This window comes from Pseudophryne corroboree, chromosome 6, assembly GCF_028390025.1.
Source record: "Pseudophryne corroboree isolate aPseCor3 chromosome 6, aPseCor3.hap2, whole genome shotgun sequence".
In the NCBI taxonomy this organism is placed as follows: Eukaryota; Metazoa; Chordata; class Amphibia; order Anura; family Myobatrachidae; genus Pseudophryne; species Pseudophryne corroboree.
In genome coordinates, this window is record NC_086449.1 from 378,062,462 (window position 1) to 378,080,787 (window position 18,326).

Consider the following 18,326-nt stretch of genomic DNA (forward strand, 5'->3'; position numbering starts at 1 on the left):
AAGTGCTGCTCCAACGCAGTGTTAGGAATGTTTTGCATTAAAAAATTTTGACAGTCTTTATTAAATATATTGCAATATCTTATACCCAAGTTGGGTGTTTTGAACAAAGTTTTAGTATTATTATATGTAGACAATTACAGAAGAACATTACTGAAGACTTTAAATGTTTTATTTAGAGCGAGGGGTAGAACCAGGTAGAAGGTGCAACTTTGCAACTTATTAAAAAAAAACCTATTTCTCTGGAAGGAGATGTAAAAATGTGGAGAGATTTAGGTCCTAATTCAGAGTTGATCGCAGTAGCAAATTTGTTAGCAGTTGGGCAAAACCACGGGAGTCATTCCAAGTTGATCGCTCACTGCTGTTTTTCGCAGCATAGCGATCAGGCTAAAAATCGGCTGTTCTGCGCATGCGTATGGGCCGAAGGGCGCACGCGCCAAGTAAATTCACACAAAACTAAGCAATTTTACACAGGGGCGAGCAACGCTTTTCAATCGCTCTGCTGATCGGTGTGTGATTGACAGGAAGTGGGTGTTTTTGGGCGGAAACTGGCCGTTTTCCGGGAATGTGCTAAAAAACGCAGGCGTGTCAGGCTAAAACGCAGGAGTGGCTGGGGAAACGGGGGAGTGGCTGGCCGAACGCAGGGCGTGTTTGTGACGTCAAAGCAGGAACTAAACGGACTGAGGTGATCGCTATCTAGGAGTAGGTCTTAAGCTACTCAGAAACTGCAGGAAAAGATTTTTGAGCAGTTCTGCTAATCTTTCGGTCGCTATTCTGCTAAGCTAAGATACACTCCCAGAGGGAGGCGGCCTAGCGTTTGCAATGCAGCTAAAAGCAGCTAGCGAGCGATCAACTCGGAATGAGTGAGGGTTCCAAGGCAATCTTTTTTTTTTTACCACTCAATGGTGAAAAATGTATATAAAATGTAACTGTGACAGGGAAGGTGGCCCCTCTCAGCTCTGGGTCCCATAGCAGCTGCACTCCCTGCACCTATGGTAGTTACGCCCTTGTTAACCAGTATATTGGACATACCTAAAAAACAGGTTTGCAAATGAAAATGCACGTAGCTAATTTAAAGCTGAATGACTAGAGAAATAATTGTCTGGCTCTGTCCTAAACCCACAGTTTTGCACCTGAAAAATATGTATTATTCAAGGTTCTATTTATTTATTTATTTATTGACCGTATACTAATGTTACCATGTCCAGTGAAATACAGTATCTATTATGTTACCTTTGTGCTAAAATAAATGTTTCTTCCACTTCCCACCCCAGAATCTTGGGGAGCTGTAGGGAGCTCCGACGTGGTCATTCTTTTACATGGTTTTCCAACATCAAGCTATGACTGGTATAAGGTGATTTTGTCTTCATTACTCATTAGTTGATGTTATGTTACCAGCAGTGGTGTAACAAAGCTTTACATAGTGCATTACTCGATAGCACTATTAATGGTAAAGGCATAAATGGAAATTAGTGGGTTTGGCACTGATAAATGTGGGAAGAGAGAAAGAGAGGATGTTTATATGTGAGGGAAAATATTCTGCAATGATATCTCAGTTAGGTTCTCACAAATGCAGGTCAAAAATGTTTTAAATATCAGCTGGCTTCATGCATAGAGTCAGGCGACTAACCCGTGGAGTTGTATGTATTCTGTCTGTACTTCTACGGAAAAGACTGCACAGGGCCGAAGTACCGAATTGTCCTGAACCCAGATTTGAGGCAATTCTATAGCAGTTTTCCTCACCTTTTATTAGTCAGTAAGCTGGATGAGGTGTTTTGACACACATTCATATGTACTCTAAAGAGTGATAAAAACTGTCATCACTTTGGAATTTTGGGGTCTGTTAACTAGTCTTGGTGAAAGATTAAGTGGAGAGAGATAAAGTACCAGTCAATCATCTCCTAATTACCATGTTACAGGGGGTTCAGTATGAAACCGATGCCGAAATCCCAACAGTCAGAATCCCGACCTTGAGCGCAGTGTGTCCCCTCGCAGGCTTGCTGCACTCGCAACGCTTTGGGCCCGGTGGCGACCTTCGATCACCACACTGATCTCTTCCCCCTCGGGTGATGGAGTGGATTCTTACCGCCAGCATTTCAATGGGTGTCGGGATTTCAACCGCCGGGATCCTGACTGTTGGGAATTTAACTGTATCCCGTTACAGGATGTTTGAAACATGACAGTTAGGAGCTGGTTGGTTGGTACTTTATCTCTCCAGGCTTAGTAAATACATCCCAAAGTAACAGTTCGCATACCATCCAACATGACCTATTCCATTAGGTACAAAATGCTCTGTTCCTGGACGTCCTTGCCAGTGGCAGCTTCAGAGGTAGGGCTGCAGCACAGTCCAAAATTCTGATAGGGGAGCCACACCAACTGCCACCACAAACTGCCAAATATTGCCTGCCAGCTGGATAATAATAAATCTTCCTACTTTCTAGACACTGGATAATTCCAGCTATTATTTAAGTTACTGTTCTATATTGCTGAATTGTTCCAGCTATATTTGTCCAGAAATGGTGCCAGTATACAAATCTTATTATCCAGCTATTGAAAGCAGGAATATATCTCACGTTGCAGTGTTGTTCTAAATATTTCTATCATACCACTATAGAACAACAAATGTTACACTTTGATCACTGAATGAAGAATTAGCAAATATTATGCAAATATTGCTATATTTGTAATCCTCTAGACATATCATTGGAAAAATAGTTAGTGGTCATTTGAAGAATCATATATCAGTCTGTAATATCACAGGTACTTGATTAATTTACAGAACAAAGACAGCGTACTAGCACTTTCTTTTAAACCACTTTTATTCACTACAAATTTATTTTGTTTTCTACACGTTATTCTGTCTCTATCAATTTTATACTTCACTCTACATGACCTCCTTAAAATAGGGGGACATATAATACATCATATGTGATAACAATAAAGACATTTACATCACATATAGGTATTGAAACTTCTTCTTGATTTTATAAGGTTATCACTAAAGTATACATAATGTTATTTCTAAGAAAGAAGAATTAATTTTCTTGTGGAAGGGAAAGAGTGCTGCTACTGAAAAATTGATTCCCTTTTTTCTCCTTTAAGTCTATACATGTATACTGAATCAATAAGCAGCACCACTTATATGTGTTTTGTGTTGAAATATTTGTTTTGTCAACATAAATTATCACGTTATTAATATTCCCTGTACAATATTGATCATCAAATAATCTGGGGCGGGAGTATCTCTAATTCAAAACTCTGACCCCTCCCACTAGTGTTAGTGATGTTACTTCCATAGAGTTCCAGCATAACACATATCCGCAGTCTCTAATAATTTCCCACATTTACTTATCACTTTTCACTTTATTGTGAAAACAAAGGAGATCCGGACTATGGGTCGACAAACATTAGGTCGACCACATATGGTCAGCAGACACAAGGTTGACATGGACAAAAGGTTGACTGGTTCAGATGGTTGACATAACAGTGATCGACACGCACATGGTCAACACATGTTTTTTGGGGGGTTTTCATGGATTTGGACTTTTTTCATCCTTGACTATCCATGTCACCAATCATAACCTTTAGTAACCTTGTGGCAAGCGGAGTGGGACATTGTGCCCGAATAATGACGAGCGAACATTTTTTATACAAATGGTTGTCCGAGATGGAAAAAATATCCATACTAACCCCAAAAATGCAAAATAAAGGGTGTCAACCATTTTTGTGTAGAACATTGTCATGTTGACCATTTCCAGTGTCGACCTTTTGTCCATGTCAACCATATGGGGTCAGCCTAATGACTGTATACGTAAAGAATGTAGATTTTGTATACCACACCCAAAATAAAGACATTTCTGATTATCACCAAATAACAACATTACTACATTATCCACAACCAAAAATTTATAAAAGTGTATAGGAAAGGAAAAAGGCACACAGGAATATGCAGGTCACATACGGAAAAGAAAAACTGTGTAGAGAAGAAAAAGCGAGGATGTCCCACAAAGTACAATAGTAAAGATGAAAAGAAATAAGTAATGCTAAGGATAATCTATAGAATAAAATCAAGTGCTGGAGGGACAAGAGATAGGAGAAAAGAGAAAATAATTGTGTTTGGGACTGTTTTTACTTCTCAAACATCATGCATGTTGCACAACATTGGGCTCATTTGTGCATACATTTGCAATAGCGGGAGTGCAATTTTGCACTTTTGGAAACTACCTACAGTATGGGGGTAATTCCAAGTTGATCGCAGCAGGAAATTTGTTAGCAGTTGGGCAAAACGATGTGCACTGCAGGAGGGGCAGATATAACATGTGCAGAGAGAGTTAGATTTGGGTGGGTTATTTTGTTTCTATGCAGGGTAAATACTGGCTGCTTTAGTTTTACACTGCAATTTAGATTGCAGATTGAACACACCACACCCAAATCTAACTCTCTCTGCACATGTTACATCTGTCCCCCCTGCAGTGCACATGGTTTTACCCAATTGCTAACAAACTTGAAGCTGCGATCAACTCAGAATTACCCCCTATATTCGGTTGTCAGGGTGTTCATTTGTCTTTGTTCTCTCTTATGTTGCAGATCTGGGAAGGGTTAACGCAAAGATTCCAAAGAGTGATTGCTCTGGACTTTATAGGATTTGGTTTTAGTGACAAGCCGGTGAGCAATTTGTAGTTTCTTGCCTTCTAGCCTAGTATGGTGTATTTTTCATGTATATTTTCCCAAAAATATAGGGGGTTAATCAGGTTTGTTAGCAAACCAAAACAGTTAGCAATTGGGCAAAACCATGTGCACTGCAGGTAGGGCAGATGTAACATGGACAGAGAGTTAGATTTGGGTGGGTTATATTGTTTCTGTGCAGGGTAAATACTGTCTGCTTACTTTCTACACTGCAATTTAGATTGTATAGGCTCATTTATTAATGAGTGATAAATTGCACCAACCAACCAGCTCCTGTCATTTTTCAAACACACCCTATTCCATGGAAATTAGGAGTTGATTGGCTGGTGCAATTTATCACTTACAGTGAAATGTATCACTCATTGATAAATAAGCCCATTAGTTTGAACACTCCCCACCTAAATCTAACTCTCTCTGCACATGTTACACTTGCCCGCCCCCCCCCCCCCCCCCCCCCTCCCCTGCAGTGCAGCATGGTTGAGCCCAATTGCTAACTTTTTTGGTTTGCTAACAAAACTGAATAAGGCCCATGGTGTGATGAAACCGCCAAGCAGTAATAACCATAATATTAATGTAGGTTTAATTACATGTTGAGAATAGGACAGTCATGAACATGTGTTCAACACTTATCGTCTAATAATTGTCCGATGTGAATAGGTAAATATACTCTGTAAAGCGCTGTGGAATATGTGTGCGCTATATAAATAACTGATAATAATTTTTTATATATATATATATATATATATATGTATTTACCACACTATTCCCCTAAACTGGGAGACTCATGAATTATACAAGTTCTGTGGCTAGCTGACTTTGATCCTGCATTTCGCCGGTTTGTAACCAACCACATAACCTGTGTAATTCATAGGGCAGTATTCAATTCATTCCGCACCCTGCCACACCCATTCTGTTTCTGCTGATGGGCGTGGTATCATTCTTTCAGCTCGCTACCCCTTGGGTAGGGAGGCACCCAACCCTTTACGCAGCTAAACCTAATCACTATGGACGCGATAAGCGCAATAACGGGTATCGCTTTAGAAAGAAGATTGGGCGTGATATGTCATTTGAATACCGGACATTGCACCCCACTTTGAAGGGATATTATGGTAAGCATAGACTGTATGTATGTGATATATACACATACATACATACACACACACACACACACACACACACACACACACACACACACACCATGTCATTGTGTGGGAAGCAGGGAAAATTTGGAAAGTGTAATAATCTGTGCTGCAGATGTGTCCAGACACGTCTTGAGGTCTTTCGGCTGCCGTACTGCATACGCACGCGGCAGCGACTACTTGCAATAGGTTGTGTGTGTTTGCACCATGCCACTTCCTAATGTATTGTTTATGGTTGCCGGTAAGAATACACACACGCGCTGTTCGCTGGCACGTTTGTTTCGCGATTGCTTAACAAGAACATATTTCTACTTTGACAGACAAGGACCAAATTGTAATTAATAGATGACTGTGTCTGAGCATCTTCAAAACATCAGGTCTTGTGGGGTGTTCCTGGTATGTAGAGGCTAGTACCTTCCAAAGGTGGTCCAAGGAAGGACAACCAGTGAAACGGTGACAATCATAGGCAGCCAAGACTCATTGATTCTCGTGGGGTGCAAAGGCTAGCCTGTGTGGTCCAATAACACAGAAGAGCTACTGTAGCTCAAATTGCTGAAAAAGTTAATGCTGGCTATGACACAAAGGTGTCCCAATGCATCGCAGCTTGCTGCATATGGGGCTGCGTAGCCACAGACTGGTCAGAGTGCCCAAGCTGGCCCCTGTCCACTCAGGGCAGTTGAGAGCCTGGCTGGGCCCAAGTACCTAATCACAGGAGACGTGGTCATGCACCCTTAGAAAAAAATACTGAAAAAAGGTATTTTAAGTGCCTCTATGGCCACACTGCAGCCCAGCGCACAGTAGCGTGTAGTGGGCTGAGGAGAAAAGCTGCTGCTGCCAATGAAGGGGGAGGGGGCCCAGGGCGTCCACTGGGACCCTTCATCAGACCTGGGCCTGGGTAATTTGTAGCCCCCCCTCTCGGCACCACTGTGTCCACTGACTAAGGAGTTACTTTTGTCACGTATAGTACATCTACCTAATCATTGTAGCTGACTAAGCACACTCTGCTCATGGCAACGGTATTTACCTGATGGTCATGGCCTCTTTCAGCAGGAAAATGCGCTCTGCCACACTGCAAAAATTGTTCAAGAATGGTTTAACATGAAAAGAAGTTTGAGGTGTTTACTTGGGCCTCCAGATTCCCCAGATCTCAATCAGATCTAATTTGTGGGATGTGTAGGAAAAACATGGCCGAGCCATGGAGGCCCCACCTTGCAACTCATTGGACTTAAATGATCTGCTGCTAACGTCTTGGTACCAGATAGCACAGGACACCTTCTTAGGTCTTGTGGAGTCCATGCCCGATGGGTCAGAGCTATTTTGGGGCGTGAGGAGAACCTACACAATATTAGGTAGGTGGTTTTAATGTAATGGCTGATGGTGTGTAAAAATATATATACTGTTACAATTATTTGACTGTTTGCAGTATTACAATTGCAAGGAACAGTTTAAAAAATAAGACTTCTTTTGCAGAGGTTCCACCGCTATTCCATTTTTGAACAGGCCAGTATCGTAGAAGCACTGATCAGTCACCTTGGCCTGAGAGAGCAAAAAGTGAACGTACTGTCTCACAATTATGGAGATACTGTCGCCCAGGAACTACTTCATAGGTCAGTGTTGCAGCCTCCCATGCTCCTTTTAAAGGCCAAATAACTTAAGTTTTTTTGTTTAGTTTTTTTGTTTTTTTTTGCTAAAAAGCCAAGTAGGATTAGTCTGTTTTGTATTGGCAGATAGATTATATATATATATATATATATATATATATATATATATATATATATATATATATATTAACATGCTGTATGTAACCTTGTACCCACATGATACATGAAAGGTGAACTGAAAATTGCTGCCGCATCTTCACTCAGAAAGTCGCTGCTGTCACTGGATCAACGTTATGTAAAGCCCCAGAAAATCTGTTTTTCTTTTTCATCCACTAGGGGTCACTGGAGTACTCTTGGGATATGGACGGCTTCCGCAGGAACAGGGCACTGAATATTCAAATTCAGTAACACTCCTCCCCTCCATACTCCCAGAGTACCTCAGTGTTTTTTCTGTGCTCGTCGGAGCAACAGGGCTGGTGTGGGGGGCTCCCACACTTAGTGAATATTTTATTTTTATTTTTACAACTTCAGACACAACCCTTCCCAGTTTCTACTAAAAACATGGGTCCGGGATAGTGCCGCTGCACGAAGCAGCGCATGGCGTGTCGGTCCTCACAAAGAGCACCCTCACTGCCACACGCAGCTCACTACCTGCTGCAAGAGCTGGATGGAGCTTACAGAAAGAAGCCCCGTCGCACCCATGAACTGCTGCAAGAGCTGGACGGAGCTTACAGGAAGAAGCCCCGTCGCAGCCATGAACTGCTGCAAGAGCTGGACGGAGCTTACAGGAAGAAGCCCCGTCGCAGCCCTCCCTACAGGAGACAAGGTATGCTGGGGGGACGGGGCGGTCAGCGCACGCTGCCGCCCCGCTGTGTGGGGTCCGTGTTGTAACCGCCGTCCGCACCCGCCGCTAATCCCGCCCGCCCCGTCCGCGCTGTCCGGGGCTCAGCGCCCGCCGCAGCACAGCCCCGCCGCCAAGAGCCGCTCCACGCCGCTCCGGCCCGCCGCACTCCGTGCACACCCGCCGGCCACACTTCCATCACGGCCGCTCTCCTTATAGCGCGCTCCCCGCCTCCCTGCACTTACTCCGGACAGGTCCGGCTACCGCTCCCCGCTGAGACACAGCGCTACACGGAGCACAGGGGGAGGGGGGAGAGGTCTGCACACAGGCAGCGCAGCTGCAAGGAGGGAAAAGCATAGGCTGCATGGCTGCCTGCCATATTACATAATACTATGCTGCATGGGGTATATTATGCTGCATGGGTTATAATATGCTGCATGGGTTATATTAATAGGCTGTTAAGCCTATATTAAAGGCAATGTCAGGTACAGGTTATAGAGTCATGTATTGTAACCTGCCCTGTGATTCTAACTGTAAGCATGGAATGTGGGCCTTTTTTAACATGTTTCCTGTGTCTTCCTATGATTCCAGAACATTCCTGTACTACATCTCTACTCCACCGGAGGCGCAGGGGTGTAAGGGGGAATTTCCTATCAGGTTTCATATAGTACTGGCCACGTGCACTGCACTGCGGCCATATATATATATATTACACACCTTAGTAACAATTTTACTGAGTCGTGCAAGTGTCTGTCTTTGTTTATTGTGTTGACTGTCTGCATAATGAGTACGGCACCAGCAAAGACTAAAAAATAAGTTTTACTGCAATGTCTGTACATGAATCTACCACATGTTCAGTATGTTTTGTAGGTTTCCATTACGGAACCCGGTTTCATTCCAATGTTACGCAAATGTAATGGCTGGGTTGCAATTAGAATTGGCCGCCGCTCGACACGAGCGGCAAGATCAGAGTCTCGGATGAGACCGCCAAATCTAACGGAGGAGTCTCAGCCGTTGCAAAGGTCCACCTTCACTTTGGCAGACATTGATAATGACCAGTGCGTCAGTCTCTGAAGTTTACAGAGACTAAGGAGCCTCTAACAAAACGACAGAGATCTCCAATGGGGTTCTTATTTAGGATATCTTAAGATGTTAGTAGAAACACAAAATAACCGAATAACCGGTTCTATACCTTCTACTTACCCGTTTCCACACAGTGACATCTACATTGGAGAATCCGCCATTGGTGGATTCGTCTGTGTCAAACCTTATAAAGACCCTTCAGACGTAAGATAGATTTGGGTCACTAAGGCGCTCTTTGTATGGGAACAATGACGATCACGTTATACTTATCGTTAATCTGAGAAGCTGCTGAGTATCTATGTACAGCTTCTGCTGCCGGCTGTTAGCTCGCTTCTCGCTTTTCATCGTCTCTAGTTACAGCACGACAAGTACTCTGGCTGCGTTCTTGGCAAGCGGAGTCAGAGGTCAAAAGAACGGTGACCAGAAGTTGTTTGGTCCTAAATTGGACAAATGCATTTCTCAGGCCAAGGTGGGGGGGGGGGGGGGGGGGGGGGGGGGGAAGTCTAGTTTCCTGCCATTGCCTCCACCGGTACCAAGACGGAAATACTCTGGTCCGGCGTTCAAAGCCTTTAGGCTTCAGTCCTTTCAAGGCTGTGGTAGAGAAACAGCCACGCCTTGTAACGCCAGGTCGCTAAAGTCACCAACAAGTCAGTGCATTTCCAATTGTGGGAGCGCGCCTTCAGACGTTACATTTGCCGGGTTTCCAGACATCCACTGATGGATGTATCCGCTATTTAGTGTTAAAAGAAAGCTGTCTCCCGCCACTGCGCTTTTTCAAGACAGGACTGCCTCTGTCGGACGACAAGACGGCGTTTTGGCAGATTGCCATTCAGTCTCTGCTGGATTCAGCAGTTTTTAATTCCAGCCCTGGTACACCAACAAGGTCAGGGTTATTATTCCCGTCTGTTTGTGGTACCGAAACCGGAGGGCTCCGTCACAGTCTCAATCAGTAAGTCACTTACTACAGATTGCAGATGGAATTTCTGCGGTCAGTAATTGCAGATTTGGAGCCACAAGATTGCATGATTGCGCTTGATCTCAAGGATGCGTACTTACACATTCCGATTTGGTCACCTCATCAGAGGTTCTTGCGTTTTGCAATACGCCACAACCATTAACAGGCTCTACCGTTTGGCCTCTCGTCAGCGCCTCGGATATTCACCAAAGTGATGTCTGTGATGATAGCTCATCTCAGATCCCTGGCAGTGACAATCGTTCCGTACTTAGACGATCTGCTCATAAAAGCTCCGTCTCAACAGATGCTCCTCCAACTTGCGCTGCTAACGTACACCACGGTTGGAGTGTCAACTTCAAGAAATCGCATCTAATTCCGTCTCAACGACTTCAATTCCTAGGTATGATTCTCCATACGGTAAATCAAAGAATTTACCTACTTAACAGAAAGTACAGATTATTCGCCATCTGGTACAATTAGTGCTCAAGCCACGCACACTCTCGGTACATTTGTGTATTCGCCTATTAGGAACAATGGTGGTGGCTTTCGAAGCGCTTCAGTTCGGAAGATATTACTCGCGTCCATTTCAACAGCATGTGCTCGCACAGTGGTCGGCCTCGCATCTGCAGATTCCCCACAGGGTGAGGTTGTCGGCAAGGGCGAGGGTGTCTCTACTCTGGGGCTCAAGGTACACAATTTAACCGCAGGCGGCGGCTGGAATTGAATAATTCTAACGGCGAACATGAGTCTCAGAGGTTGGGGAGCTGTAGTTCAAAATTGTCAGCGACAGGGTCTATGGGCGGATCACGACAGATTGCTGTCTATAAATGTCCTGGAAATCCGCGCAATTTGCAATGCACTACGACAAGCAGTACACATGCTTCCCTCTCAGACTGTCCAAGTGCAGTCAGAAAGGAGGAACGAGAAGCCGCATGGCAATGCGGGAAGTAGCTCGAATCCTCAATTGGCCAGAATACCACCAGGTGATATTGTCGGCAGGGTTCATTCCGGGAGTGGACAACTTGGAGGCGGATTATCTCAGCCGTCGGGATTTTCATCCAGGAGAATGGGCATTGAATCCAGAGGTGTTTCAAATGTTGGTCCACAGGTGGGGTTACCCTCAGGTGGACCTGATGGCATCTCGCCACAATTACCAAACGCCCCAGTATGTGTCCAGAACGAGAGATCCAAGGGCAGTGGCGGTGGATGCTCTCACAATCGCGTGGCCATACAGTCTCGTGTATCTGTTTCTACCGTTTCGGCTGCTCTCTCGGTTGCTAAAACGGATCAAAAGAGAGTCCGTCACAGTCATACTAGTGGTGCCTCATTGGTCTCGGGGAGCTTGGTTCTCGGATCTCCGCGGACTACTCGCAGACGATCCTTGGCCGCTCCTACTACGTCCAGACCTGTTACAACAGGGTCCGTTCTTTTACCCCGATTTAGCGTGACTGCGTTTGACAGGGTGGCTGTTGAGACCGCCCTCTTAAGAAGAGAGGGCATTGCATTACAGTATCGGTTATACCAATCATGTTACGAGCTAGGAAGCCGGTTACGGCAGCTCATTATTACAGAAATTGGCGTGCCTATATAGGTTGGGGTGAAGCTCGGAAGTTTCCGACATCATCTTTCAAGTTATCCCGTCTTTTGTTATTTCTACAGACGGGGTTATATGGAGGACTGCGTTTATCTACACTAAAGGTGTAGGTATCTGCGTTGTCAATTTATTTTCAAAGACGATTGGCTCTATTGCCGTCGGTACACACTTTTCTACAAGGTGTCCTCAGAGTACAGCCTCAATTCATTCCACCTACAGCGCCATGGGACTTGAATCTGGTTTTAGATTTCTTACAGTCTTCATATTTTGAACCCTTACAGCAAGTGGATATTAAGTTTCTCACTTGGAAAACAATTTTTCTTCTAGCCTTAGCTTCGGCAAGGCGTGTTTCAGATTTGGGTTCCTTGTCATGCAAGCCACCGTATTTGGTGTTTCATGATGACAGAGCGGAACTTCGGACGAATCCCGCTTTCTTACCAAAGGTAGTGTCCTCTTTTCACATCAATCAACCAATAGTAGTTCCTGTGTTAACAGCACATTCTGAAACTCTGGATGTGGTACGCGCATTACGCGTTTATGTATCCCGAACGTCTACAGTTCGTAAGACGGATACGTTGTTTGTTTTCTATGATGCTGCCAAGATGGGTTGGCCAGTTTCTAAGCAGACCTTATCCAGATGGATAAAACTGACTATACGTCAGGCTTACCTTAATGCTAGGTTACAGCCGCATACATCAGTAACAGCTCATTCCACACGTTCTGTGGGAACTTCATGGGCAGCTGGTCGTGGAGCTTATACGACGCAGCTTTGCCGTGCGGCTACATGGTCTTCAGTGCACACGTTTGTGCGCTTTTACAAGTTTGATACGTTTTGCGGCATCAGCATCTAGCTTTGGCCGCCTAGTGTTACAGGTGTCAAATAGCTCTCCCGCCCACGGGGGAAGCTTTGGTACGTCCCAAGAGTACTCCAGTGACCCCTAGTGGATAAAAAAGAAAATAGGATTTTGGTACTTACCAGGTAAATCCTTTTCTTTGAATCCATGGGGGGCACTGGACGCCCACCCAGAGCAGTTTTACCTGGTTTGTGGTAAGCTCAGGGGATCTTATGGTAACACATTTTCACCGACTGGTTCAAATTTGACCTATTTTACCATAACCTTCCCATAAAGGCTGAGTTGCAGCAGCTGCAGAAGAGAGAAGCCTGTCACAGGTCCACAGAACTGGAGATCAGACCTACAGTGGGGAGTCATGTGTGCGACCAAGCCGGGTGTGAAGCGTGCGCTCCTCCTGTGTAGGATAGAGGAGCCACCAACAAAATACCCAACAAGATGGCATCTGCTAATCAGAATGGCGTTGTAACTGCCACTGTCTAAAAGAGTGGCTGCTTTGGCAACTTTGTGTTATGCACACCAGTGCCTGCAGGAATGTACTGGTGTTTGAACTGTTATGCACACCAGTGCCTGCAGGAATGTACTGGTGTCTGAACAGAGAGGGATGCAAAACAAATGAACTCACAGACAGACTGGGAAATATGACATAACGTACACAGAAGGTGATAGGGTAACAAAACCAACACAGAGTGAACAGAGAAGCCCAGAGGCTAAGAAACTGGGTGTCTCCCTAGTATTAGAAATGCTCAGATGGAAAAAGCAAGATGTTGTGTTTTAATACGTAGAGAACCCTGAAATGCTGTTGCTAAGGGCAACAGCAAAACCCTAAAGGGTTACCAACGGGTGTGGCAGTAAACTCCTTGGTCAGAGATGGAATAATAGACACAAGGAGAGTCTCCACAATCCTAATTCTCACTTGCAGGGCCCAGGTACAGCTTACTGCCACTAAACTGACACATGGACACCCTGCACAGTGAGAGAGGATTATGCAGGCAGGTCTGAAAGTACAGCCACAAACCTGCTGGGTTCACAGAATATCAAAAGAACCTCAGCAGGCTAAACGACTGACTCCAGTCTTACTGCTAGGTCTGGATTGGCAGAGTGTAGTACCAAATCCCCAGGCCTATTTGCAGTAAGCAACAACAAATACAAAGCTACACAGTACTGGCTAACTTTCAGGAACTGACTAACCAACAAAGATTCAGCAGCATCTGCTTAACCTGAGAAGAGGCCTTATAAAGCAGGTGCTGTCCACGCCCCCCTCAGACCTCACAGACTGTGAGCACAAAAACCAGCACCGGATCCCCTGCCTGTAACCACTGCACAGCAAAAGACCCGAACCGGAGTATCAGCTGCGCTCAGGTTACTCCGCTAGCACTTGTCTCCCGGTTGCCATGACGACGTGGCAGCACAGGGCAGGAGACCCTAACAGTACCCCCCCTCTGACGAGGGGTCAAAGAACCCCTACCACCGGGTTTATCGGGGAACTGCGAGAAGAAAGAGCGTATCAGTCTGGGGGCATGAAGATCACAACTGCGCACCCACGACCGCTCCTCCGGGCCATACCCCTTCCAGTGCACCAAAAATGACAGCCGACCCCGAACCATCTTGGAGTCAAGAATCCTTTCAACAACAAACTCCCTCTGGCCACGTATCAGAAGAGGGGAAGGTCTTCCTCTGGAAGAAGGATTACTAATCGCCCGTTTTAAAAGGGAACAATGAAATGTTTTATTGATACCCAAAGAACGGGGCAGATCTAACTGAAATGCCACCGGATTGATAACCCTGGTGATCTTATAAGGGCCGATGAACCGGGGGCCTAACTTATGAGATGGCTGTCTCAACTTCAAATTCTTGGTAGACAACCAGACGAAGTCTCCTAATTTGAAGCTGCAGGGTCTTTTCCGCTTATCAAAAACCCTTTTGGTCACTAATGACACAGACACAAGGGCTTTCTTCACTTTCCTCCAAATACCTCTAAGGACCGAAACGACAGAGGAACCACCTGGCGTGGAGTCCAGGGGGTCAAAAGAATTGGCCTTAGGATGATGCCAATACACACAAAGGAAGGGAGAGATCCCTGTAGCAGAGTGAGCCGCGTTGTTATAGGCAAACTCCGCCATTGACAGATGAGCAACCCAGTCAGTCTGACACTTGGAGACATAACACCTGAGGAATTGCTCCAAGGACTGGTTCACCCTTTCAGTCTGCCCATTAGACTGCGGATGGTAGCCTGACGACAAGCTGACAGAAATCTGGAGATCGGAACAAAATGCCCTCCAGAATTTGGCCACAAACTGGGATCCGCGGTCAGAGACCACATCAAGTGGCAACCCGTGGAGACGCACAACATGCAGCATATATAATTCAGACAGGCGTCTGGCCGATGGCAGCCCAACCAGTGGAACGAAGTGCGCCATCTTCGAAAACCTGTCAACGACAACCCAGATGGCTGTCATCCCCGAGGATTTGGGCAAGTCCATAACAAAATCCATTGAAATGTGGGTCCATGGCTTAGATGGAATAGAGCAGCGGTGGCCAACCTGTGGCTCTTGAGCCACATGTGGCTCTTTCTTTCTTCAAATGTGGCTCCTAACACACAAAGTCACATGACCACAACAGATCCGGTAACCACTGCTCTCCAGAAAAACACGTAGCAGCACTACGGGGACTTAGAACTGAGGGAGCCAAATACTAGAGATGAGACACCCACCAGCCAACAGAGGACACATAAGGGGTTGCTGCAGTGGCATGAATTGGGGGAAGCTGAAGTGACACATGAGGGTGCTGGCTGAAGTGACAGCAGGGTGCTGGCTGAAGTGACAAGAGGGTGCTGGTTGGAGTGACAAGAGGGGGCTGGTTGGAGTGACACATGGGGGAGCTGAAGTGTATTATGTGAATCTGGATCTTTTATATATATATATTATGTGGATCTGGCTTTTACAATTATTTTATGTGGAAGTGGCTTTTGTTCAATGTATTTTATGTTGTATCTGGCTTTTTCAATGTATTTTATACCAGGGGCGTGGCCTAGAAGGCACAAGGCCACACCCCATTTTTGCATGTGCGCTTTCGGCTCGATGTCGGCTCTTTGACGCACCTAACACATTTTTTGGGGCTCTTTGTCTCTGACTGGTTGGCCACCCCTGGAATAGAGAGTGGATGTAATGGGCCAACAGGAACCCCTCTAGGAGTCTTATTTCGGGCACAGATGTCACATGCCCGAACCCACTGATCCACATCCTTAGCCACCGAGGGCCACCACACCGCCCTAGATAGCAACTCCCGAGTTCTGGCAATACCCGGGTGACCTGCCGACTTCTTGGCATGGAATTCCAGGAACACTCGCTGTCTTAACCTAGGAGGCACAAACAAAAGACCTACCGGAAGGTCTGGAGGAGCCTGCTCCTGTGCTCTAAGGACTAATGACAAGAGGTCCTGGGTAATGCCCACTTTAATACATGATGGGGACACAATGGGCAACGGCTCCTCGGTGGTCTCCTGGATTGGAGCCAAACTCTGCGAGAGCGCATCAGCCTTGATGTTTTTTGACCCAGGGCGATATGTTATCAAAAAATTAAAGCGAGCAAAAAACAAAGCCCATCGTGCCTGCCTGGCATTGAGACGCTTCGCTGACTCTAAATATGCCAAATTCTTATGGTCGGTGAGAATTGAGACCACAAACTTAGCCCCCTCAAGCCAGTGTCTCCACTCCTCGAGTGCATCCTTAATAGCCAACAATTCCCGGTTACCCACGTCATAATTCATCTCGGCAGGCGAAAATTTACGGGAAAAGTAAGCACAGGGATGAAGGCGATTATCAGACACTCCCATCTGAGAGAGCACTGCCCCAATACCCATCTCAGAGGCATCCACCTCCACCACAAAAGGACGCTCTGGATCTGGGTGTCGCAGCACCTTGGCCGAGACAAATGCCCTTTTGAGACGGGCAAAAGCCGCTTTGGCCTCACGAGACCAGTGAGCAACATCCGCCCCTTTCTTAGTGAGTGCCACCAAGGGCGCCACTATAGACGAAAATCCAGCGATAAATCGTCTATAAAAATTTGCAAAGCCCAGGAAACGCTGAAGCGCCTTCAAACTAGTGGGCTGCACCCAATCCAGGACTGCCTGTACCTTGGAACCCTCCATTTGGAAACCTTCTGGGGAGATAATATATCCTAGAAATGCGATTTGCTGAACTTCAAATTCGCACTTCTCCAGCTTCGCCCCAAGCCGGTGGTCTCTGAGTTTCTGGAGGACTAAGCGTACATGCTTCCGATGTTCCTCCAGGGAATGGGAGAAGATTAGGATGTCATCTAAGTATACAACTAAGAATCTATCCAAATATTCCCTGAGCACATCGTTCATGAAATCCTGGAAGACTGCCGGGGCATTACAGAGCCCAAAAGGCATCACCAAATATTCATAATGCCCTGAGTGGGTATTAAAGGCAGTCTTCCATTCATCCCCCTCTCTTATTCGGATTAGATTGTACGCACCGCGTAGGTCAATCTTAGAAAAAATGGTGGCAGTACGAAGCTGGTCAAACAAGACCGAAATGAGAGGCAGTGGGTATGAGTTTTTAATCGTGATACGGTTCAATTCCCTGAAGTCGATGCAGGGTCGCAATGAACCGTCCTTTTTACCCACGAAGAAGAACCCCGACCCAACTGGAGACTGTGAAGGTCTGATAAATCCTTTAGCCAAGTTCTCCTGAATGTACTCTGCCATAGCCTGAGTCTCAGGACGTGACAGGGAGTACAACCTGCTCTTGGGAAGCTTAGCATTCGGCAACAAATCAATGGCACAGTCATAGGGGCGATGGGGAGGTAGTACCTCTGCAACTTTTTTGGAGAACGTGTCCGCAAAATCTGCATAACACCCTGGCAATCCTGGCAAACTTAGCTGCGAGAGCCTGACTGGAAGGCTCAAGCAACTCCTGAAACAATCAGTACCCCAACTAAGAATCTCCCCAGAGACCCAGTCAAATTGAGGATTGTGGGCCCTTAACCAGGGTAACCCCAACACCAATGGGGCAAAAGTACAGACAGTCACATAAAAGGACAATTTTTCAGAGTGTGTGGCTCCAATAAACAAAGAAATCTGGCTAGTGCAAGAGGTAATTTTACCCTGGGATAATGGTTCCCCGTTTAACCCACAAATCTCAATTTCCGACGCCAAGGGTACTAAGGAAACAGAGTGTTTCAGGGCGAATTGGCGGTCCATAAAAACCCCGTCGGCCCCACTGTCCACAAAGGCCCCAGTCTTGACAGTTTGACCGAGGATCTTCAAGGTCACCAGAATGATAAAAGTCTTCTTGGGAAATTCTGACTTCTGGCCTGACAGGATATTTCCCATCACCCTCAGGCCCTGAAGTTTTCCGGCTTTTCTGGGCATGATACTACCACATGACCCTTATTCCCACAGTACAAACACAACCCCTGCTGTCTCCTCCGCGTCTTCTCACGCGAGGAGAGGCGGGTAGCCCCAATCTGCATAGGCTCCTCGGAAAATTCCTCAGAGTCTGAGGTTCCCTTGGGAAAGAAGGAAACCTCGGTCTCCCTTTCAAGCCAACGCTC

At 45.9% G+C, this 18,326-nt stretch overlaps 1 protein-coding gene across 1 annotated transcript in view; it reads left to right on the forward strand.

Moving 5' to 3' along the window:
* MEST (mesoderm specific transcript) overlaps nt 1–18,326 on the forward strand; it is a 60,755-nt gene that overhangs the window by 28,491 nt on the left and 13,938 nt on the right. Inside the window, exons 3-5 of the mRNA XM_063926753.1 lie at nt 1,272–1,351; nt 4,585–4,662; nt 7,293–7,429. Coding sequence (XP_063782823.1) covers nt 1,272–1,351; nt 4,585–4,662; nt 7,293–7,429 — 295 coding nt within the window. The remainder of the gene's footprint in view (nt 1–1,271; nt 1,352–4,584; nt 4,663–7,292; nt 7,430–18,326) is intronic.